The sequence below is a fragment of the Capra hircus genome, chromosome 9, assembly GCF_001704415.2.
Source record: "Capra hircus breed San Clemente chromosome 9, ASM170441v1, whole genome shotgun sequence".
NCBI lineage: Eukaryota > Metazoa > Chordata > Mammalia > Artiodactyla > Bovidae > Capra > Capra hircus.
In genome coordinates, this window is record NC_030816.1 from 71133261 (window position 1) to 71158041 (window position 24781).

General features: G+C 39.2%; 1 protein-coding gene and 1 pseudogene across 1 annotated transcript in view; both read left to right on the plus strand.

The window, feature by feature from the left end:
- Positions 1-24781, plus strand: part of ADGB (androglobin) — a 188449-nt gene that overhangs the window by 146886 nt on the left and 16782 nt on the right. The window contains exons 30-32 of the mRNA XM_018053314.1: positions 15970-16142; positions 22077-22253; positions 22999-23101. Coding sequence (XP_017908803.1) covers positions 15970-16142; positions 22077-22253; positions 22999-23101 — 453 coding nt within the window. The remainder of the gene's footprint in view (positions 1-15969; positions 16143-22076; positions 22254-22998; positions 23102-24781) is intronic.
- On the plus strand, positions 16947-19708 carry LOC102189589 (annotated as a pseudogene).

A 24781-nucleotide genomic window follows, 5' to 3' on the forward strand; every position in this document is an offset into this window, starting at 1 on the left:
CAAGAGAGTTCCAGAAAAGCATCTATTTCTGCTTTATTGACTATGCCAAAGCCTTTGACTGTGTGGATCACAATCAACTGTGGAAAATTCTGAAAGAGATGGGAATACCAGACCACCTGACCTGCCTCTTGAGAAACCTATATGCAGGTCAGGAAGCAACAGTTAGAACTGGACATGGAACAACAGACTGGTTCCAAATACGAAAAGGAGTATGTCAAGGCTGTATATTGTCACCCTGCTTATTTAACTTATATACAGAATACATCATGAGAAATGCTGGACTGGAAGAAGCACAAGCTGGAATCAAGATTGCTGGGAGAAATATCAATAACCTCAGATATGCAGATGACACCACCCTTATGGCAGAAAGTGAAGAGGAACTAAAACCCTCTTGATGAAAGTGAAAAAGGAGAGTGAAAAAGTTGGCTTACAGCTCAACATTCAGAAAACGAAGATCATGGTATTTGGTCCCATCACTTCATGAGAAATTGATGGGGAAACACTGGAAGCAGTGTCAGATTTTATTTTGGGGGGGCTCCAGAATCACTGTAGTTGGTGACCGCAGCCATGAAATTAAAAGACGCTTGCTCCTTGGAAGAAAAGTTATGACCAACCTAGATAGCATATTCAAAAGCAAAGACATTACTTTGCCAACAAAGATCCATCTAGTCAAGGCTATGGTTTTTCCTGTGGTCATGTATGGATGTGAGAATTGGACTGTGAAGAAAGCTGAGTGCCGAAGAATTGATGCCTTTGAACTGTGGTGTTGGAGAAGACTCTGGAGAGTCCCTTGGACTGCAAGGAGATCCAACCAGTCCATTCTGAAGGAGATCCACCCTGGGATTTCTTTGGAGGGAATGATTCTGAAGCTGAAACTCCAGTACTTTGGCCACCTCATGTGAAGAGTTGACTCATTGGAAAAGACTCTGATGCTGGGAGGGATTGGGGGCAGGAGGAGAAGGGGACGACCGAGGATGAGATGGCTGGATGGCATCACGGACTCGATGGACGTGAGTCTGAGTGAACTCCGGGAGATGGTGATGGACAGGGAGACCTGGTGTTCTGCGATTCATGGGGTCGCAAAGAGTCGGACATGACTGAGCGACTGAACTGAACTAAACTGATTACCAAAGAGATAAGAGATAGCGGGTATTGGAGAGAATATGGAGAAAGCGGAACCATTATTACACTTAATGGAAATGTATATTGGTACAGCCACTATAGATGGAGGATGAAGATTCCTCAAAAAATTAAAAATAGTACTGCCATAAGATCTAGCAATTCCACTTCTGGGCATATGTTCTAAGGAAATTAAATCATTATCATCAAGTGATATCTGTACCTCCGTTTTCATTGCAACATTATTTACAATAGCCAAGAGATGCAAACAACCTAATTGCCCATTGCTGGATGAATGGGTAAAGACATAGTGATATATATATATATATATATATATATATATATATATATATATTATTCAGCCATGAAAATAAGGAAAACCTGCCTTTTGCAACAACTTGAATGAAGCTTGAGGATATTATGATAAGTGGAAAAAAAGTCAGACAGAGCAAGCCAAATGCTATATGAACTCACTTGTATGCAGAATCTGAAATAAGAGAACTCACAGAAACATTGAACAGATTGGTGGTTGCCAAAAGGAGGCTGGGGTATATATAAAGTAAGCAAATGTGGTCAAAAGACACAAACTTCCGGTTATAAGATAAATAACCCCCAGGGATGTAATGTACAGTGTGTATGTTTCTTAAGTTCAAAATCCAGCACAGGTGGATTTTCAGTATCTGAACACAGTAGTATAATTTAAGAACTAGAATAATGTAAAATGTAGATCTTGGTTATGGTACAAATTAATAGTATGAATTAAATTTTTTAATGAAGTTAACATTAAATAAGGAAATACAGTAAAGTGGCTAAGCTACTGTACATTTGAGTAGTGGAAACTGGGTTATTTATCACCTGGAAAATTAGAACAACTTCTGTGTTATATAATAACTCCTCTGTTTCAGAGTTGTTATGAAGATCCAAGATAATATATATATAAAGTTCCTAGAACCCAGCAGCACTTCAAAAAATGGTTTTATCATTATTGTGTGTTCCAACTAGAAAATGTCTTTAGGAGTAATTACATATCTTCTTTTTTGACATCACATTTGACAATTTTAAGTGTGAATGATCAGCTGCTAAAATTAAATGACACCTTGTGTCACCTTTGCTGAAAGTGGCAAAGAAATTCAGGATTGAATTGTAATTTAAAATGAGCTAGGAAAATTTTTTATTTGAAAAAATATGTAGGACAATTTTTTTGAAAGTTACATAGCTTTTGAATGCAGAATAATCATTCTGTAATTTCATGCTCATAAATGTGCTTTTTTGGGTAGCCAATTAGTTTAAATTAAAAAATGCCAATGTGTCCACTTTCATTTGTCAATTATATTTACAACCCATAGCCTACAAACTAAAACCTTAAGAGTGAGATATATTTTTGAGTAATTAAGTTATCAATGTCTCGAAACTATTAGCTTACTTTTCAATGATAAATATATCAATTATAAATTGGTCAAACTTTTCTTTCATTAATACCTTGGTGACCCAATTTAAAATTATATGTAAATTAAATGTAAATGTTGCCCCATTAATTGATTTAAACTCAATATCTAATTTATATGAGAAATAAAATTATTAATTTAATTTTTTTCAAAGATTTACTTTGTTGCAACTCATGATAAAATGTAACGCCTGAAACTATTATAAAACTTTAGAAAGCTTGGCTTCTGGTTAACATGAAGCAACAGCGCCACCTTTAGTATATTTCAGTACTTTACGCTTTAGTGAAAATTGCTTACTTTCACTTAAGAAAATAGAAAATGGAGAATCCTGAGCAGGTAGTATTTAGTGATATTGTCTGCCTTTATATGTATAATAATTAACAGTCTTGTTATTTTAAAGTCTTTATGTTTGTTGCTGCTGTTTAATCACTAAGTCATGTCCAACTCTTTTCTGACCCCATGGACCATAGCCCATCAGGCTCCTCTGTGCATGGGATTTCCCAGGCAAGAGTACTGGAGTGGATTGACATTTCTTCCTCCAGGGGATCTTCCTGACCTAGGGATCAAACACACATGGCCTGCATTGGCAGGCAGATTCTTTACCACTGAGTCACCTGGGAAGCCCTTTGTTTATGTTCCTGTCCTGCATATTTGAAGTTCTAATCTATTTGCATTAAGCATAAGCTTTATCATTCTCAAAAGTATTTGATTTCAAGTCCCAGTGCTAATTTTATTAGCAGAATATAAAATAATTTCCTGAATTCAAATAAATATTATTGTTGCTTTTTCTTAGGCACAATACATGCATGGTGTATCCAGTTCAGGGTCTTTGAAGTAACCAAAGGTTGTAGATACTATATATATTTATATATTCATATATGTATGTAGCACATGCACACACCAATATAATTACAATCACACACGGTAAATATAAACAGAAAACCCTACATGCATGGTATATTTTCAGTTCAGAGTCTGAAGAAACCAAATGCTGTAGATCGATCGAGCTATCTATCTATCTATCTATCTATCTATCTGTAACACACAGACACCAATATAATTACAATCAAACTTGGTATATATAAATAGAAATACCATACATATATATATGAATATATAAATATATATAGTTATGTAATGCTCACGTATGTCAACTTGAATATGTACTGTGCTTTGTCAGTCGTTTCAGATTTTGTTACCCCGTGGACAGTAGCCCACCAGGCTCCTCTGTTCATGGAGATTCTCCAGACAAGAATACTGGTGTGGGTTGCCATGCCCTCCTCCTTAGAATATGCTCATTTGAGTGGAATCAAATATGCCTACTGTATAACTCATTAAGAACTATGAGTGGTAGGAAAAGAATGCCCCAGAAATACCTAATGGGGCAGCTTGAGATTCCATTTCATCAGACATTTGTTAACATCTTGAAAACATAGAGTGTATGATACTATTCATAGGTATAATCTTATTTCATATGTTCTTTATTGATTATTTAAAGTCTATGGGAATGGTGTCAGAGCTTCCAAGAGGACACTAGTGGTAAAGAATTCTCCTGCCAATAAAAGAGATGTAAAAACGTGTTATGCTAGAGATGTAACAGAGTTTTGCCAAGAGAATGCACTGATCATAGCAAACACCCTCTTCCAACAACACAAGAGAAGACTCTACACATGGACATCTACACATGACCAAATGGTCAATACTGAAATCAGATTGATTATATTCTCTGCAGCCAAAGATGGAGAAGCTCTATACAGTCAGCAAAAACAAGACCCAGAGCCAACTGTGGCTCAGATCATGAGCTCTTATTGCCAAATTCAGATTTAAATTGAAGAAAGTGGGGAAACCACTAGACCATTCAGGTATGACCTAAATCAAATCCCTTATGATTATACAGTGGAAGTGACAAGTAGATTCATGGGATTAGATCTGATAGAGTGCCTGAAGAACTAGGAATGGAGGTTTGTGAGATTGTACAGGAGGTGGTGATCAAGACCAGCCCAAAGAAAAAGAAACGCAAAAAGGCAAAGTGATTGTCTGAGGAGGCCTTACAAATAGTTGAGAAAAGAAAAGACGTGAAAGGCAAAGGAGAAGAGGAAAGATATACCCATTTGAATGCAGAGTTCCAAAGAATAGTAAGGAGAGATAAGAAACCCTTAGTCAGTGATCAATGTAAAGAAATGGAAAACAATAGAACGGGAAGGACTAGAGATCTCTTCAAGAAAATAAGAGATACCAAGGGAATATTTCATGCAAAGATGGGCACAAAAAGGACAGAAATGGTATGGACCTAACAGAAGCAGAAGATATTAAGAGGTGGCAAGACACAGAAGAATATACAAAGAACATCGTATCGACCTAGATAACCACGATGGTATGATCACTCACCTAGAGCCAGACATCCTGGAATGTGAAGACAAATGAGCTTTAGGAAGCAGCACTATGAACAAAGCTATTGGAGGTGATGGAATTCCAGTTCATCAAATCCTAAAAGATGATGCTGTTAAAATGCTGCACTCAATATGCCAGCAAATCTGGAAAACTCAACAGTAGCCACAGGACTGGAAAAGGTTAGTTTCATTCCAATCCCAAAAAAGGGAAATGCCAAAGTATGTTCAAACTGCTGCACAATTGCACTCATCTCACATGCTAGCAAAGTAATGCTCAAAATTCTCCAACCCAGGCTTCCGTGAACTTCCAGATGTTCAAGCTAGATTTAGAAAAGGCAGAGGAACCAGAGATCAAATTGCCAACATCTGCTGGATCAACGGAAAAGCAAAAGAGTCCCAAAAAACATCTATTTCTGCTTTGTTGACTACACCAAAGTCTTTGACTGTGTGGATTACAACAAACTGTGGAAAATTCTGAAAGAGATGGAAATACCAGACCACCCGACCTACCTCCTGAGAAATCTGTATGCAGGTGAGGAAGCAGAAGTTAGCACTGAACATGGAACAATAGACTGGTTCCATTTTGGGAAAGGAGTACTTCAAGGCTGCACATTGTCACTCTGTTTATTTAACTTATATACAGAGTACCTCATGAGAAATGCCAGGCTGAATGAACACAAACTGGAATCAAGACTTCCAGGAGAAATATCAATAACCTCAGATATCCAGATGACACCACCCTTATGACAGAAAGAAAGAGCCTCTTGATGAAAGTGAAAGAGGAGAATGAAAAAGTTGGCTTAAAACTCAATATTCAGAAAACTAATATCATGGCATCTGGTCCCATCACTCCATGGCAGATAGATGGGGAAACAATGGAAATAGTGAGACTTTATTTCTTGGGCTCCAAAATCACTGCAGTTGGGGACTGCAGCCATGAAATTAAAAGATGCTGGCTCCTTGGAAGAAAAGCTATGACCAAACTAGACAGCATATTAAAAAGCAGAGGCATTATTTTGTCAACAAAGGTCCGTCTAGTCAAAGCTATGGTTTTTCTTTTCTTTTCTTTTCTTTTTTTTACTTTACAATACTCTATTGGTTTTGCCATACATTGACATGAATCTGCCACAGGTATACATGAGTCCCAGTCCTGAACCCCCCTCCCACCACCCTCCCCATATCATCTCTCTGGGTCATCCCCGTGCACCAGCCCCAAGCATCCTGTATCTTGTATCGAACATAGACTGGTGATTCGTTTCTTACATGATAGTACACATGTTTCAATGCCATTTTCCCAAATCATCCCACCCTCTCCCTCTCCCTCAGAGTCCAAAAGTCTGTTCTATACATCTGTGTCTCTTTTGCTGTCTCCCATACAGGGTTATTGTTACCATCTTTCTAAATTCCATATATATGTGTTAGTATACTGTATCGGTGTTTTTCTTTCTGGCTAACTTCACTCTGTATAATCGGCTCCAATTTCATCCACCTCATGAGAACTGATTCAAATGTATTCTTTTTAATGGCTGAGTAATACTCCATTGTGTATATGTACCACAGCTTTCTTATCCATTCATCTGCTGATGGACATCTAGGTTGCTTCCATGTCCTGGCTATTATAAACAGTGCTACAATGAGTAGTCATGTATGAATGTGAAAGTTGAACCATAAAGAAAGATGAGCACTGAAAAATTGATGCTTTTGAACTGTGGTATTGGAGGAAACTCTTGAGAGTCCCTTGGACTGCAAGGAGATCCAACCAGTCAGTCCTAAAGGAAATCAGTCTTGAATATCCATTGGAAGGACTGATTCTGAAGCTGAAACTCCAATACTTTGGTGGCCACCTGATGCCAAGAACTGACTCACTGGAAAAGACCTTAATGCTGGGAAAGATTGAAGGCAGCAGCAGAAGGGAACAACAAAGGATTAGATGGCTGGATGGCATCACTGACTGGACAGACATGAGTTTGAATAAGCTCTGGGAGTTGGTGATGGACAGGGAGGCCTGGTGTGCTGCAGTCCATGGGGTAGCAAAGAGTTGGATATGACTGAGTGACTGAACTGACTAAGAGACGTTGATCCGATCCCTGTGCTGGGAAGTTCCACTGGAGTAGGAACTGGTAATCCACTCCAGTAATCATGCCCAGAAAATCCCATAGACAGAGTATCAGTGAGTGCTGCAGTCCATGGTGTTGCAAAGAGTCAGACACGACTGAGAATCAGACACGACTAAAAGCCAAATATAGGGGAGCAGTCCTAAGATGGTGGAGGAATAGGATGGGGAGACCACTTTCTCCCCCACAAATTCATTGAAAGAACATTGAAGGCTGAGAAAATTCCACAAAACAAATTCTGAACGCTGGCAGAGGACATCAGGCACCCAGAAAGGCAGCCCATTGTCTTCAAAAGGAGGTAGGACAAAATATAAAGGATGAAAAGAGAGACAAAAGGGTTAGGGACGGAGACCCATCCCGGGAAGGGAGTCTTAAAAGAGGAGAAGGTTCCAAACACCAGGAAACCCTCTCACCAGCGGGTCTGTGGGAGTTTTGAAATCTCAGAGGGTAACATAAATGGAAGGAAGTATAAATAAATAAATAAACCCCACAGATTACGTGCCTTAACAGCAACTCCCAGCAGAGAAGTAGCCCAGATGCTCACATCTGCCACCAGCAAGCATGGGCCAAACAGAGAGGCGCAGGCTGCACTGCTTAGGGTAAGAACCAGGCCTGAATGCCCTGAGGGCAATCTGAGGGAGCTAAGGTGAGATAGAAACCCAAACTGTGAGATAGCCAGAGAAAGGAAAAAAGAGAGAGAGAACTATCCCGCGAAAAGCTCTAACATAAGGCACTGCTGGGCCTGCTCACACAATAAAGGACTGAGCGAATACCAGAGGAAAGCTAGCCAGCTGCAGACCAGTCCATCCCCTGCCAGAGGCAGGGAGGCAGGCAGGCAGCAGCCAGAACCAGAAAGGGGCCATCTCGGCCCTGAGACAGTATCCTCTACCAAACTGCGAGCAGGCTTCCAGTTGCTAACCAAGACTTCCTGGGATTCTGGACTGTTGACATCCTCTGGGAGGGTCGCAGCCAGAGGTCAGCTCCCCAGTAGAGACACACTGCACACCTGAGACGGCGCTCCCACTGCGCACCCAGGAAACAGAGCGGCTGGGATAGGAGAGGCGAAAAGATGCACCCCTCACCTGGGGAGAGTGCGCTCACCAAGCACCTGGTCACCTGAGCTGCTCTGACCCGGGAAGGGCACAAAACTCAGGCCCAACTGAGTCTGCACCTGTGTGGAGTACCCGAGAACCGGAACCTGAACAGTTTAGACCTGGGAAGTGCATGCAACCCAGGGCCCACTTTAGACAGTTCCTCTGCAGAGCAACCTGGAGCCTGTGCAGAGTAGACCAGGAAAGCACACACGCCGTGAGCGGGGGCAAACCCAGTGTGGCCGAGACACTGTGAGCACTCCCAACACATGCCAGTGAAATTTGCTTGCAGTGTTCCTCCCTCCCCACAGCACGACTGAACAAATGAGCCTAGATAAGTGACCACCTTCACCTCCTTGTGTCAGGGTGGAAATTAGACACTGAAGAGACCTGCAAACAGAAAAAGCCAAAATAAACAGAGGGAACCGCTTTGGAAGTGACAGGTGCAACAGATTAAAACCCTGTAGTTAGCACCGACTATATGGGAAGGGGCCTTATAGATCTTGAGAAGTACAAGCTGGAACAAGGAACTGAAACTGAACTGACCCCACCCTGCCTGCAACAGCTCCAGAGAAATCCCTAGATATATTTTTGCTATTATCTTTTTCTAATTAAATTTTTTTTTAATTTTTAAGTCCTCTATTACTCCTTTAATTTTCATGTTTATAACCTACTATTACCTTGCAAAAAAAAAAAAAAAGACCCTGTTTTTAAGGCAAACTTCATATATTTTTTAAATACATTTTGTGATTTTGTTTTTTTAATATTGTATTTTTGAGAGTCTAACCTCTACTCTAGATTTTCCACCTTTACTTTTTGATATTTGTTATCAATTTTGTACCTTTAAGAATCCAATTTTCAGTACCCATTTTTACTTAGGAGTGTGATTACTGTCTTGATTACTCTCTCCCCTTTTGACTCTCCTTTTTCTCCCCCAGGTCACTTCTATCTACTCCCTCCCTCTTCTTTTCTCTACCCAACTCTATGAATCTCTTTGTGTGTTCCAGGCTGTGGAGAACACTTAGGGAACTGATTACTGGCTAGATCTGTCTCTCTTTTTTTGATTCCCCCTCTTCTCCTCCTGGTCACCTCTATCTCCTTCCTCCCTCTTCTCTTCTCTGTGTAACTCTGTGAACCTCTCTGAGGGTTCCAGACTGTGGAGAGCACATAGGGAATTGATTACTGGCTAGATTGCTCTCTCCCCTTTTGATTCCCCCTCTTCTCCTCCTGGTCACCTCTATCTCCCTCCTTCCTCTTCTCTTCTCCATGTAACTCTGTGAACCTCTCTGGGTGTCCCTCACTGTGGAGAATCTTTTCAACATTAACCCAGATATTTTATCATTGGTGCTGTATGGATGGAGAAGTCTTAAGGCTACTGTAAGAATAAGACTGAAAACCAGAGGCAGGAGGCTTAAGTCCAATACTTGAGAACACCAGAAAACTCCTGACTCCAGGGAACATTAATCGATAAGAGCTCATCCAAAAGCCTCCATACCTACACTGAAACCAAGCACAACCCAAGAGCCAACAAGTTTCAGAGCAAGACAAACCATGCAAATTCTCCAGCAATGCAGGAACATAGCCCTGAGCTTCAATATACAGGCTGCCCAAAGTCACACCAAACCCAGAGACATCTCAAAACTCACTACTGGACACTTCATTGCACTCCAGAGAGAAGAAATCCAGCTCTACCCACCAGAATACTGACACAAGCTTCCCCAACCAGGAAACCTTGACAAGCCACTCATCCAACCCCACCCACAGGGAGGAACCTCCACAATAAAGAGGAATCACAAACTGCCAGAATATAGAAAGGCCACCCCAAACAGAGCAATCTAAACAAGATGAAAAGGCAGAGAAATACTCAGCAGGTAAAGGAACATGATAAGTGCCCACCAAACCAAATAAAAGAGGAGGAGATAGGGAGTCTACCTGAAAAAGAATTCAGAATAATGATAGTGAAAATGATCCAAAATCCTGAAAACAAAATGGAGTTACAGATAAATAGCTTGGAGACAAGGATTGAGAAGATGCAAGAAATGTTTAACAAGGACATAGAAGAAATAAAGAAGAGTCAATCAACAATGACTAATGCAATAAATGAGATCAAAAATACTCTGGAGGGAACCAAGAGTAGAATAAAGGAGGCAAAAGATAGGATAAGTGAGGTAGAAGATAGAATGGTAGAAATAAATGAAGCAGAGAGGAAAAAAGAAAAAAAAGAATTAAAAGAAATGAGGACAACCTCAAGGACCTCTGGGATTATGTTAAATGCCCCAACATTCGAATTATAGGCGTCCCAGAAGAAGAAGACAAAAAGAAAGGCCATGAGAAAATACTTGAGGAAATAATAGTTGAAAACTTCCCTAAAATGGGGAAGGAAATAGTCACCCAAGTCCAAGAAACCCAGAGAGTCCCAAACAGGATAAACCCAAGGCAAAACACCCCAAGACACATATTACTCAAATTAACAAAGATCAAACACAAAGAACAAATATTAAAAGCAGCAAGGGAAAAACAACAAATAACACACAGGGAATTCCCATAAGGATAACAGCTGATCTTTCAATAGAAACTCTTCAGGCCAGAAGGGAATGGCAGGACATACTTAAAGTGATGAAAGAGAATAACCTACAACCCAGATTACTATACCCATACCCAGCAAGGATCTCATTCAAGTATGAAGGAGAAATCAAAGGCTTTACAGACAAGCAAAAGCTCAGAGAATTCAGCACCACCAAACTAGCTCTTCAACAAATGCTAAAGGATTTTCTCTAGACAGGAAACACAGAAAGCGGGTATAAAGTCAAACTCAAAACAACACAGTAAATGGCAATGGTGTCATACTTATCAATAATTACCTTAAATGTAAATGGTTTGAATGCCCCAACCAAAAGACAAAGACTGGCTGAATGGATACAAAAACAAGACCCCTATATATGTTGTCTACAAGAGACCCACCTCAAAACAAGGGCCACATACAGACTGAATGGGAAGGGCTGGAAAAAGATATTTTACGCAAATGGAGACCAAAAGAAACCAGGAGTAGCAATACTCATATCAGATAAAATCGATTTTAAAATAAAGACTGTGAAAAGAGACAAAGAAGGACACTACATAATGATCAAAGGATCAATCCAAGAAGAATATATAACAATTATAAATATATATGCCCCCAACATAGGAGCATCACAATATGTAAGGCAAATGCTAACAAGTATGAAAGAGGAAATTAACAATAACACAGTAATAGTGGGAGACTTTAATACCCCACTCACACCTATGGATAGATCAACTAAACAGAAAATTAAAAAGGAAACACAAACTTCAAAGGACACAATGGACCAGCTAGACTTAATTGACATCTATAGGACATTTCACCCCGAAACAATGAATTTCGCCTTTTTCTCAAGTGTACACGGAACCTTCTCCAGGATAGATCACATCCTGGGCCATAAATCTAGCCTTGGTAAATCCAAAAAAATTGAAATCATTCCAGGCATCTTTTCTGACCACAACACAGTAAGATTAGATGTCAATTACAGGAGAAAAACTATTAAAAATTCCAACATATGGAGGCTAAACAACACGCTTCTGAATAACCAACAAATCACAGAAGAAATTAAAAAAGAAATCAAAATATGCATAGAAACAAATGAAAATGAAAACACAACAATACAAAACCTATGGGACACTGTAAAAGCAGTGCTAAGGGGAAGGTTCATAGCAATACAGGGTTACGTCAAGAAACAAGAAAAAAGTCAAATAAATAACCGAACTCTACACCTAAAGCAACTAGAAAAGGAAGAAATGAAGAACCCCAGGGTTAATAGAAGGAAAGAAATCTTAAAAATTAAGGCAGAAATAAATGCAAAAGAAAAAAAAGAGACCATAGCAAAAATCAACAAAGCTAAAGGCTGATTCTTTGAGAAGATAAATAAAATTGACAAACCATTAGCCAGACTCATCAAGAAACAAAGGGAGAAGAATCAAATCAACAAGATTAGAAATGAAAATGGAGAAATCACAACAGACAACACAAAAATACAAAGGATCCGATGCATGAGACAGGGTGCTCAGGGCTGGTGCACTGGGATGACCCAGAGGGATGGGATAGGGAGGGAGATGGGAGGGAGGTTCAGGATATGGAACACATGTACACCCATGGCTGATTCATGTCAATGCATGGCAAAACCAATTCAGTATTGTAAAGTAAAAAAAAGATTTTAAAATTAAAAAAAAATATATATATATATATATAAATTAATGGTTAAAATGTTAAAAAAAAAAGTGGAGAGAGTAGAAAAAAATAAAAAAAAAGAAATAAAAGAAATAAAATTTAAAAATAAAATAAAAAAATAAAAACCAAAGGTACCTTCAGCTTCATTGAATTCTCACTCAGTGGTGTTCTTCCATTCAGCCCAACTCTTTGCAGCATTTGCTTCGATGGAAAGGGAAAGCTGTATATATTGCTTAAGAGTCTCTCAAGTCTGACTCAGAAATACTTGAGGTAGTTTTAAAACTGTACATTCCTGGGCTCCATATCAGTTAAAAGACACTTGTTTCTTGGAAGAAGAGCTATGACAAACCTAGACAGTGCATTAAAAAGCAGAAACATCATTTTGTCATCAAAGGTCTATATAGTCGAAGCTATGTTTTTTCCAGTAGTCATGTACAGATTTGAGAGTTGGACCATAAAGAAGGCTGAGCACTGAAGAACTGATGCTTTTGAACTGTGGTGCTGGAGAAGACTGAAGACTCTTGAGAGTCCTTTGGACTGCAAGGAGATCAAAGCAGGTAATTCTACAGAAAAACAATCCTGAATATTCATTGGAAGGACTGATGCTGAAGTTGAAGCTCCAATACTTTGGCCACCTGATGCAAAGAACTGACTCACTGGAAAAGACCCTGATGCCTGGAAAGATGAGGGCAAGAGGAGAAGGGGGTGACAGAGAATGAAAAGGTTGGGTGGCATCCCCAACTCAATGCATATGTTTGAGAAAACTCCAGGAGATAGTGAAGGAGAGGAAAGTCTAGTGTGCTGTAGTCCAATGGGGTCACAAGAGTCAGATACAACTGAGCAAGTGAACAACAACAATATTAAACTCTAAAGGGTTTGACTCTCTGAGGTTTGGGCTTCAAGATGTACATTTTTCAGTCTTCTTGAGTAATTCATTGGAAAAGACTCTGATGCTGGGAGGGATTGGGGGCAGGAGGAGAAGGGGACAACAGAGGATGAGATGGCTGGATGGCATCACTGACTTGATGGACGTGAATCTGAATGAACTCCAGGAGTTGGTGATGGACAGGGAGGCCTGGCATGCTGTGATTCATGGGGTTGCAAAGAGTCAGACACGACTGAGAGACTGAACTGAACTGAACTGAGTAATTCATACATTCATTATAATTGTGAATTGCTGGTTTATGATAAGCATAGCATTACTGGTAACAGAGTTGTCTGGCAGCACTAGGTAAAAAGAATGACTTCCTCTACTCCAGCTTTTATGAAGTCCTGTTATGTAGCACTGGCCACAGAGAGATCTCTAACATATAGTTAAATCCTGACTCTGCTACCATTGAGACCTCTGGGACCTGCATTTTACTGGGGTAAGAAACCAAGGTGGTAGCTGTAGCCAATGAGGCTGGTCAAGGCCCAGTTTTCTCATACCTGGGCTACAGGTGGAGAGCTGGTACTGCACCATCTGTGTGTACCAAAGGCACCATGAGGAGCTCTGCAGGGAAGCAGAGCTGAAATACATGGGCTCACATTTCTGGGCAAGTAGTGCTTTTTCACCCTCAAAGTTTTTGGCTAACCAAGGGGCTCAAAAAACCAAAGAGAAAATATGTCCTTTGCAGTGGCTCCACCTTCTCTCCTGGGTTTCTGATAAAAGATGATTTTATTGTGTGGCTGCCTATAAAAGTCTTTGTCTTTCTGTCTTCTTGGTTCAGTTACCACGATCCATCATTTCTCTACCCTTGTGCCTCACTCTTACTCTCATTTTAGTAACCTTATTTTCTTTCTGTGGTCTTATTATTTTCACTTTTCTGCACACAAGTTAAATCAGTCCATTTTTGCTTTGCCTACTCATCACATTCGAGAGCTGAGCTGTTTGGGATGGAATCTCACCTGCGTCCACAGAGCTTTTTGCTATTTCATGCACTTATGACAAGGTCTCCAGGCCACTGTGAGAAATCTGGCCTATGTGAACTTTCCATTCTCTCAGGATTCTGCTCCAGACAAACATCATGCAGAGATAACTCAGAAGCCTAAAAGAAGAAAGGAAATCCAGCAGAACATCAATGGAAATACCAGAAAAAGAAAAAAAGGATTCAAAAAATTAAATCCTCCATAAAATTAAAAAAAAAAAACTAGCAGAGATTATCAGAATCAACTTTTAGAATTCTGGAAATTACCAAAGGCTCTTTTCCAGAAAAATGACTGTATCTCTTTAAGGACAGGAAGGTTTATAGGGTTTTTACTTGCCCCAGTCTCATCTGATGGTCTCCAGCAAAGCAGTGTCTTTGAAATCTAACAATCTGAGTTCCTGGTACAGGAAAATGGGACTGAATCTCTTTCAAAGCCTCATTTCCAGAAAAACAAAAACTGAAAAAAATGTTACCAACAAATCTTTGCTATGAGAAAAACCAGAGGACGTCGTTCAGGCTGAAATCAAAGGATAGTAGGCAGTAACTCGTATCCACATGAAGTGCACTATAAGGGAAATGCAAAAGTACTTAGAGATGAATGAAAAACAGTTAACAACATAGCAAAACGTACCTAAGTCCCTTCTGCTGCTGCTGCTGCTGCTAAGTCGCTTCAGTTGTGTCCAACTCAGTGACCCCATAGACGGCAGCCCGCCAGGCTCCCCCATCCCTGGGATTCTCTAGGCAACAATACTGGAGTGGGTTGCCATTTCCTTCTCCAATCCATGAAAGTGAAAAGTCAAAGTGAAGTCGCTAAGTCGTGTCCGACTCTTAGCGACCCCATGGACTGCAGGCTCCTCCGTCCATGGGATTTTCCAGGCAAGAGTGCTGGAGGGGGGTGCCATTGCCTTCTCCCTAAGTCACTTCAGTCATGTCCAACTCTTTGTGACCCTGTGGACCATCGTCCAACAGAATCCTCTGTCCATGGAATTCTCCAGACAAGAATACTTGAGTGAGTTGCCATGCCCTCTTCCAGAGGATCTTCCCTACCCAGGGATTGAACCCATGTCTCTTATGTCTCCTGCGTTGGCAGGTGGGTTCTTTACTGCTAACACCACCTGAGAAGCCCAATGAAAGCAGTACTAGGAGGGAAATTTATAGCTATAAATGCTTACATTTAAAATGAACAAAGATCTCAAATCAATAACTTAACTTTCCACCTTAAAAAATAAAAAGCTAGAAAACTGGAAAAGAACTAAAAAACTAAACCCAAAATAGGCAGTGGGAAGGGATTAATAAATATTAAAACAGAGATAAATCAATTCAACATTGTACTGAATATATTAGTCAAGGCAATTAGGCAAGAAAAGGACCTAAGAACATCCAGATCAGGAATAAATTAGATAGTAGTGATCATTACATAACTTTATGAATAAACCCAAACTACAGATTTATAATTTTAATGGGGAGTTTATAGTATGTGAATTATCTCTCGATTGTATAAAAGTGAGTCTCATAGGTCTTTATAAATATTCTATTCATTTGCTTGTTTAAAAAAAGAAAAAAAATTCCAAAGGTCTGTACTAAACAGTTTTCTTTGACTTCTTCCCTTTTTCCTATATGATATGTTATATCATGACTCACTGGTTTCCTTTTTTTCCACTAGCACATGGGGAGAAACATGAGGAATTAATTACCTTAGGAAGTCCAGATTCCCACACCATCAGTGAGGGACAAAAATCTTCAGGAACTTCCAAAGGAACAAGAAAAGGTAAAGAAAAGTCTTCTGAGAAAGAAAGGACAGCCAAAGAAAAACAAGCACCTCGCTTTGAGCCTCAGGTGGGTGTGATGCTCTTTCTTATCTTTCTTATCAGAATCGCTTAATAGCTTTAGGCTCATTGGGTCATTGGTTAAATACCATATCTTTTAAGGAAAAAATCAAAAAATTCCATCTCCTTGTGTCCAGCAATCATCTGGATACTTTAAATACTTTAAATGCCCAATTCCTTGGACATTTTCTGTAAGCAGTCTTCTTTAGTTTAGTATCAAAAAGCATCAATTGAGCTTTTAATATGTAAGATGTTTTGGGGACTTGGATTTCTGATGTTACCTTCAAAAAACTCACAGTCTAATGGAGGAGACTGAAGGTAAAAAGAGAGTTGTGATGTTACATATGATATGCACAGTGGTAGAAAGGATAGGTACCTCTGCCTAGAGGAATCCTGAACTGAGTCAGTGATCAAAGATGTGCTGAGGCAAAATCCAACACAATCTGGTTTCTTAGTCACTAAGTTATGAGGTTAAGTAAGGGTCAAGTGGAGAGGAGTCTTCAAGCCTGGTTAGAAAGGTGGGACTGTATAAGCCAGGGATCCTGATTCCAAATTTTTTCACTGCCAGTTAAGTAATCCCAATGATTAGGGGTAAGGAGGAGTATGTGGGTGGGAAATCTGAGGAGTACAAGTACAATCCTAAAGATACTCAGATTCAAGCTGTTTAAACACTGAACTCAAGACAAATTATCTGTAAGGACAAAATCTTCTCATCATTGGTGCTTGCAGCTTAGGCTATGCAGGGCTTGGGAGTGGGAGGTGGGGCCTTTAAGAAGTGTATTGACATGATGAGATTTACATTTCAGATACCTTGATGACTTTTAAGGGTATGAAATTAAAGGCAAAAAGACAAGATAGGAAGACCATCAGAAAGCAGTGCAATAGTCCAGACAAAAGGGTACAAGCTGTTTCAGATACAGGTCAAAGAAAGGAAGAAGAAGACAAATAGAGAACTAACTAAGAAACAAACCCAGTATGTAGTTATTAATCCAAAGGGGATGACAAACAGCAAGAAGGAACAAAGGATATCTCCCAACTTGGTTAACCAAATAGTATATTGGTAGTAAAACAGACACTAAAGAAAAATGAACAGATTCAAAGATGATGACTCCATTTTCCCCTACTCCAGTCATAGAAATACCTGTCCACTTGCATTTTCAAGGTGTAATTTCTTAGCTCTTGGAGTATACCTTTGGAAACATTGAAAGGTGGGGAAACTGAGGGGCTGGTGGTGCTTAGGGTGTTGCTCTTCTGTTTGTGTTGAAAGCTCAGCTGTTGCAAGCCAGCTCCAGTCCAATGTCAATGCTAGGAAGAGGAGAATTGCCACTGTTACAGAAGGAGTTTCAGCCTGCATCCCATAATGCAAATGGTCTTTTGAAGAAGTAGAGAAGCAAGCAAACTGTGTTTCTTAGGCCCACCTCAGCTTTATTGGAGAATAAGCCACATCAGCCTACAAAGAAGATTTCGTATAAGCAAAATGAAGTGTAAACAGACCAAAACGAAGCACATACTTCAAGTAACACTGGTTACTCTACAAGCAACCAAGGTTTATATATTAGAATCTTGAAATTTAGCATTTGTGCTCCTAAGGGACTTAGAAAAGTGAGCATTCATATGTCACCATTGAACTTTGTTTCAAAGGCTGTTTTTGCAATCTGAATGAAATGATTTCATGTTTAGCTCAATAAGGCAAGTTCTCAAATATTAAGATAAAGTATCCTACAGTGGCCGATGAAAACAGGTAAATGTTAAGCAAACTGCCAAATCTCTGAAAAAACAGTGTTAAATCAGCAGAAAAGAGAAGTCAGGGTATTAAGATGAAGGAAGAGTAAACAAAGTCGTTTTCATGGCACAAATGGTTTAAACACAAAATTTGGAGAGTCATTCTACCTCTTATCAAATCATATTAATTCATACCTGAAAGGTGAGGGGAAAAGTCTCCAAAAAAGGAAATAGACATTTCCAAGACAAATCATAAATTAAAAATAGAAACACTGAAAAGAGAAAATACAGTTCTTCAGTTACTGGTGTCCTGACTTGTAAGAAGCTAAACTCAGAATCTTCTTTATATGCTGTGGACAAGCCTATAAGTCCAAGTGGGTCACCTGAGCTTCCTCTAGTTTCTATTAATACTAAACAAAGTACTGCAAACTCTCTTACTCATTTCAATGAAGGTGGATGAGCTTTAGTGTAGGTAGTTATATTGGTGTACTCGTTACCAAATTAAAGTATGATTCAGTTTCAGGAAGAGGCAGTTAAAAGTAAGCAAGACTAGGAGCAAAGACAAAAATGGAGAGCAGAAAAAACATTTATCTCTTCAACAAGAAAAACTGCCAGGATAAGTATTGATGACAGAACCTGGGCATTCATTCAAGCATTAAGAACAACTGACCCAAAGCTCTGCGTTAATGGATTGAAGAAGTGACTTTCATCTTCAGAAATTTCCTGAGGGAAAAGGAGTGGCTGCCAAGGAAAGAATTATCCCATATTTTTTAGGGCTGAGACAAATTGAAGATGGCATTTTTCAGACTGCATTTAGAAAAATGTTGGCTTCACTTTGGCTACATGAATCCAGTGAAAGGAAGACTTTGCACAATTGGTGATGGAGGAATGAGGGATGTGACAACTCATCAGACATTATGGAAATCAGCTGAACTCACACACAGCCAGTTTATCAGTTCTTTGACTGCATTTGAGGTGGAAGTACAAGCACCATATTAGCTTCATGTTGGAATCGTTTCATATGTCCTTGGGTGAATGTAAGGAACCCTGTCAAAAATGAAGATAAGATGTGTTTTCACAAAATGTCATTGTTGGAACCGTCCAAATGAATTGGAGCCCAGTATTTTATGATAGTCAAACTTTGGGAAATATTCTTAAGGATAAAATGGGATACACACTGATGATAGGAATAGCAAGAAATCCCAGAAGTCTTAAGGTAGCTGCAGTAGGTGCCGTGGTAAACAGAGGGATAATGCCAACAGCTTTTATTACTAGCTCTTAGTAGCTGGGAGGCTGTCAGTATAAGATGTGGTAGGCCACCAGAGCTGCATCTGCTGCTCCAGGCTACTTTGCAAAGCGTGCATTTGGAAAATGATCTTCATCAAGAAGGAAGTTTGCTTCCAACTAACCCCTCAGTATTAGCGATGAATGAGTGTAAATGTCTTTGGTCAGACATCCCATTAGCATGCCTAGAACATTGAATATTGGGCATTGGACATTATGAGAGTGATGTAAGAAACACTGTGACATACACACTCTTGAAAACTAAACTGAAGTTATCAACAGTGCTGCAGATACACAAAAAAACCCACATAATACTTGATGTTCTGTTATTTCCTGTTACCTATTTTAGATTCAATCCCATAATGTGTAAACACTTAACTCCAGATGAAAGCTGAAACAAAAAGCTGGATAAGCTTCAGGTAAAAGGGTTGAAGTCCATAGAAAGAAACTAAGGAAAAAATAGAAAAACTTGCAAAAATATTGTCCAAAAAATTTATTCAGAAAGCTAATGATTGGGTAAAACTAAAAATGGACATGTGTGAAAGCCTTCTGTTCTTTTCCAAACTGTGAGGAATACGTGCATATTCTCCAAAATGAAAGTCTGTTCAGAAGATATATCAAGTTTAGTATGGAATTGTGGGATTCAGCATGAGGTTAACTTTCAAACACCCAAAAGTTCTAGGGAATCCTGAAAAAGATGATGTTTAGACCATCATGCAAAGTGCAAAGGGTACGTTTGCTTTCAGAATTCATACGGGAGTTGGGTTTTATGACATTAATAACGAACTAAGCTTTAGGAATCTTAATATCGTGCTAGCTGATTTTAGTAGCTTTTGGTATGATATTGTTGGTTGTTTGAAAATTTATTAACATATGAACCAAACATCATATACTTTGCATTTTTGCTTTAGTCACCAAAATCAGGTTGAATTTATTTGATCACTGATCTTATTTCATTTGAAGAAGCTAATCTCTTCCTAAATTTACATTACTTACATTCTCACTAGCTGTATTCTACAGTCCAAGTGTTGTCTTTTAGTGTAAGATCATCTAAAAAAATGCAGAAAAATGGTACATTCTCTATCAAATTACAATTATGTTTGAAATGTGAAAGAATCAGATGATGTTTTCTATTCGAAATGTGTTTCTTGCAACTTCATGTGGCTCAAAAATATAGTTCCAGTCAACTACTTTTTTTGCCTTGAAACCTCAAGATAATGTTGAGTGTTAACTTTTCTAAATGTAGCTCCAGTTTATCACTCACTGATATATAATCAATGATTTGAATTTTCTGAGAAAATAGTCCTATCATTAACAACTACAACGAAACTATTCCAAGTTAAAGCAATTAAGCTAAATTCAATCCATAAATTCTTACAGACATGGGGCCTTCCCTTAGTTCTTCAAAGTGTTCCATTCCCTAATCAAAACTTTATCCTGGAGAAGTTTCTTAAAAACTTATTTATCAAGCAGTATGAAAGATGGCAAGAGCTTATGTGCTGTGCTTTAGAAAGAACAAATAAAAGAATTTCCAATTGTGAGATTTAAATTTTCATCAGAGTAGTAAGGGAATATTGTAGAAAGCTAGATCTTTTGGTAACATTAAAACCAAACTGCTTATGAAAACTTTATTCAGTGGCGCCCCCAATCTCCACTTCCCCATCTGCATTATTATAATATGGATAATTGCCATTGTCTCAGTCTTATGGCAGAGAAGGCAATGGCACCTCACTCCAGTACTCTTGCCTGGAAAATCCCATGGATGAAGGAGCCTGGTAGGCTGCAGTCCATGGGGTCGCTACAAGTTGGACACAACTGAAGCAACTCATCAGCAGCAGCAGCAGCAGCAGTCTTATGGAAAGTGCTAGAAACCACATCAGATTCAAGCTCCTCTCCCTACCAGATTGCTACCCATAAGTCTCAATTTTCTAGACGTTTTCAAGCCCTAAGACAATCAGCTCCCAGCCTAAGGTGCATGAAAGTGATCCTACAAGACATCAAAATGTCATCTTTCATAACAAATGTATATCAATATATACGGACTTGGAAATAACTATTTCTGCCCTCATGTAAACAGATGGTATGAATGAGCCTAAGTGGAATTTAGAATTATTTATAGTTTTTAGTTGAAATTTGCATATAGTGAAATACAGCAATATTAAATATACACTTCAGTGAGATGAATTTTGCCAAGTGCACTCATCATGTAACCTATATATCTCTGTCAAGGTTTAGGTTATAGCCCATTTCCATAAGCTTAGCAATTCCCCTAAACCTCTCCACAGTGGATTCTGTCATCCCCACACCTCTCCCCGATGCAAGTTTTGCCTGTCCTGGAATTTCATACAAATGAATCATACAAGATGTACTCTTCCATGTTCACCTTCTTTTATTTCAGTATATTGTCTGTGTGAACTTCAATCACACGATGGTGTGCATTAATAGTTTATTACTTTTTAATGTTAAGTAGCAGTCCATGTGAGCTTTCCAGGTGGCTCAGTGGTAAAGAATCTGCCTTCCAAGCAGGAGAGATAGGTTTGATCCCTGGATTGAGAAGATCCCCTGGTGAAGGAAATGGCAACCCACTCCAGTATTCTTGCCTGGGAAATCCCATGGACAGAGGAGCCTGGTGGGCTACTGTTCATAGAGTCACAAAGAGTCTGACACAACTTCCCAACTAAACAACAACAACAAAGTAATACACTACAGTTGGTTTATCCATTCATCAATTGACAGGTGTTTATATCATTTTCCATTTTCTGGCTGTAATGAATGAGGCTATCATAAATGTTCTTTTCCAAGTCATTTTGCAAGTACATGTTTTCATTTCTCTTGGGTAAAATACTTTATAGCAAAATTATGGATCATAAGGTAAAATCTAGACCCTCTTGAAAGGAAGAAAGCATCTGACCCAAACTTTTTTACTGTGCCTTGTCAGATGTACGCTGCCCACCCTCAACAAGAAGACCCAAATAAACCCTACTGGATTCTGAGGCTGGTCACTGAGCACAATGAAGCGGAATTTTTTGAAGTGAAAAAAGATACAGAACGAACAGATGAAATCCGAGCCATGAAGCAAGCCTGGGAGATGACGGAGCCAGGAAGATCAATCAAGGTTATCTGAGTTTGAAAAATTGTCCTTTACCTTTCATTCCTGGGTGTGGTCTGAAAGAAGAGCCATATTAGTGAAACCACGTAGTCTTTACTTTAGGAAATATCTGAAATTTTGTCAGACATCAACTAGCTAAATATTAAGACCACATTTGGACACATTATGAAATGTTATTAATACTATCTGGATACCCAGATGACTTGTGAAAGCAAAGCACGTTATGGTAACACTTTCGGCCCAAACCTTAGGTCACCTTGTTCTTACACATCATCTGGGATTAACACTCTGTGTCCTTAACACTGCCAACTAAAAAAGCATAAAAATGTCTAATACATGGTTTCAAGTATTCTGAACATGCCTTAGATAAAGAAGCAGCATGCACTGCCCTTGTGAAATACATGTACTTCATGATTCCTCCTCTCTCTATTTCATATGAGTCATTGTCATAGTGAAACATTGTTATTATACATGTTTCATATCCCCAACTCAGGGTTATTGAGGCAGACGAAAATAGTTCAGCAGCAACTGGATCTAAGCTGGCTTGCCCAGTGTTTAAGTTTTAGGACTGCTTCTTCACTAGTTCTCACAAATCACTGTCAAAATCATGAATGGTTCAGAATTTTTTTCTTTGATGATTCGTAACAGCTGGCCTGGACCAGACTGCCATATTCATTGACATTTCCCCTTATCACGAGTTCTGTTGAGATGGTGTTTCCTGGACTATGTGTTGATGCTGTCTGTCTTTTAGGCTGCCCAGGCTCGTCTCCATTATCTCAGCCAGTTCATTAGGAAAACGCCTGATGCTGAGTGCGTGCCTGTGTCTGAAAGCCAAACCAAAGCAGGGGAGGAAGGTCAGTGGGCCCTGTCTCAGCTGCCCCAAGCATGGAGCCGTTACCTGTACTTCTTAATAGCTAGTCAAACAAGTTATGCTTGCTAAAAAGAAAAAAAATCAGAATCTGTTTCCTTATAGGATTGTAAAGTCATGGACTGTTCAATAAGAAAATAAGTTCTGAAGCCTTTTTTTTTTTTTTACCAAGCAGATGTTCACTTTGTCCCCAAGTAGATATGATTTTCACCACTTAAGAAAAGATGAAACCAGAAATAAGGGTGCAGTCTGGTTAGAAAGTAGCAGTATATGAACTTGAAGGCAGGGACACAACTATAAATCTGGCACTTTTTTAATCCCAATAACAATAAATAATAGCAATAAGAATCATAGTAATGAAGTTAACTACTTTTATTGAGTGACTTGCTTGGGTCTGGGATTATGAAATACTATGCTATTGTTTAGTTGCTAAGTCATGTCCAACTCTTTGTGACCCCATGGACTGTAACCCACCAGGTCCCTCTGACCATAGGAGTTTCCAGCCAAGAATACTGGAATGGGTTGCCATTTCCTTCTCCAGGGGATCTTCCCTAGCCAGGGTCAAACATGGGTCTTCTGCTTTGGCCAACAGATTCTTTACCTCTATCTCATCTAATACTCATATCATCCCACTGATATATAATATTATTTCCAACTTACCGGGACACAGACCCAGAATAATTTTCTAAATTCACAAGCTACCGAGAAACAGAGCCAGCAAGCAGACAGTGCTCTTCATTACCCACCACACTGCACTGTCCAGGGAGGCTAAAGACATTCACTTCGCAAATTGTGCTTTTCCACTTGCACATCTTCAGGAGTATAACTCAACTGTTATAAAAGTAAAGTTCCGTAACTTTTCATATGAAAAGTATAAACAATAAATTTCATCCTAATCCTGTTTTTCTGGGGTGGGCACAAAGTGCTTTTGTTCACTACCTGACTTTAACCTGTGGCAACTATGAGTTAGACCTTATTATTTATTCCTATTTTATAGCATTTAGAGACAAAAACTCAGAGGGTCACCTTATTCTTCCTACATCATATATCTAAAAATTGACAAAAATTGAAATATTCCTTACTCTTAAAGTACTCGCTCCTGTAATAAGTAGAGTCTAATGTAATGGCTTTCTGGGTAGCTCAAACAGTAAAGAATCTTCCTGCAATGCAGGAGACCTGGGTTCAGTTTCCGGGTTGGGAAGATTCCCTGGAGAACGGAATGGCAACCCACTCCAGTATTCTTGCCTGGAGAATCCCATGAACAGAGGATCCTGGTGGGCTACAGTCCTTGGGGTCACAAAGAGCTGGACATGATGGAGTGACTAATACTTTCACTTTTTTTTTCAATATAATGTTAGGAATATAAAGGTGAATAGAATACAGTCCTTGTTCATTAAGTTCTAGATTTTATTATTAAGTTTTTAAAAGTTATGTTAAGTTTATGTAAAAGAAAATTTACTGCACTGAATACTTGTTAAAAATGACAAAGAAGATTTTATTCAAGAAAAGATTGAAGGCAGAAGAGCAGGAGAGCATGGGGTGACAGAGGATGAGATGGTTGGATGGTGTCATTGACTCAAAGGACATGAGTTTGAGCAAACTCTAGGAGATGGTGAAGGACAGAGAAGCCTGGCTACCCAGAAAGCCATTACATTGTAGGAGGAGA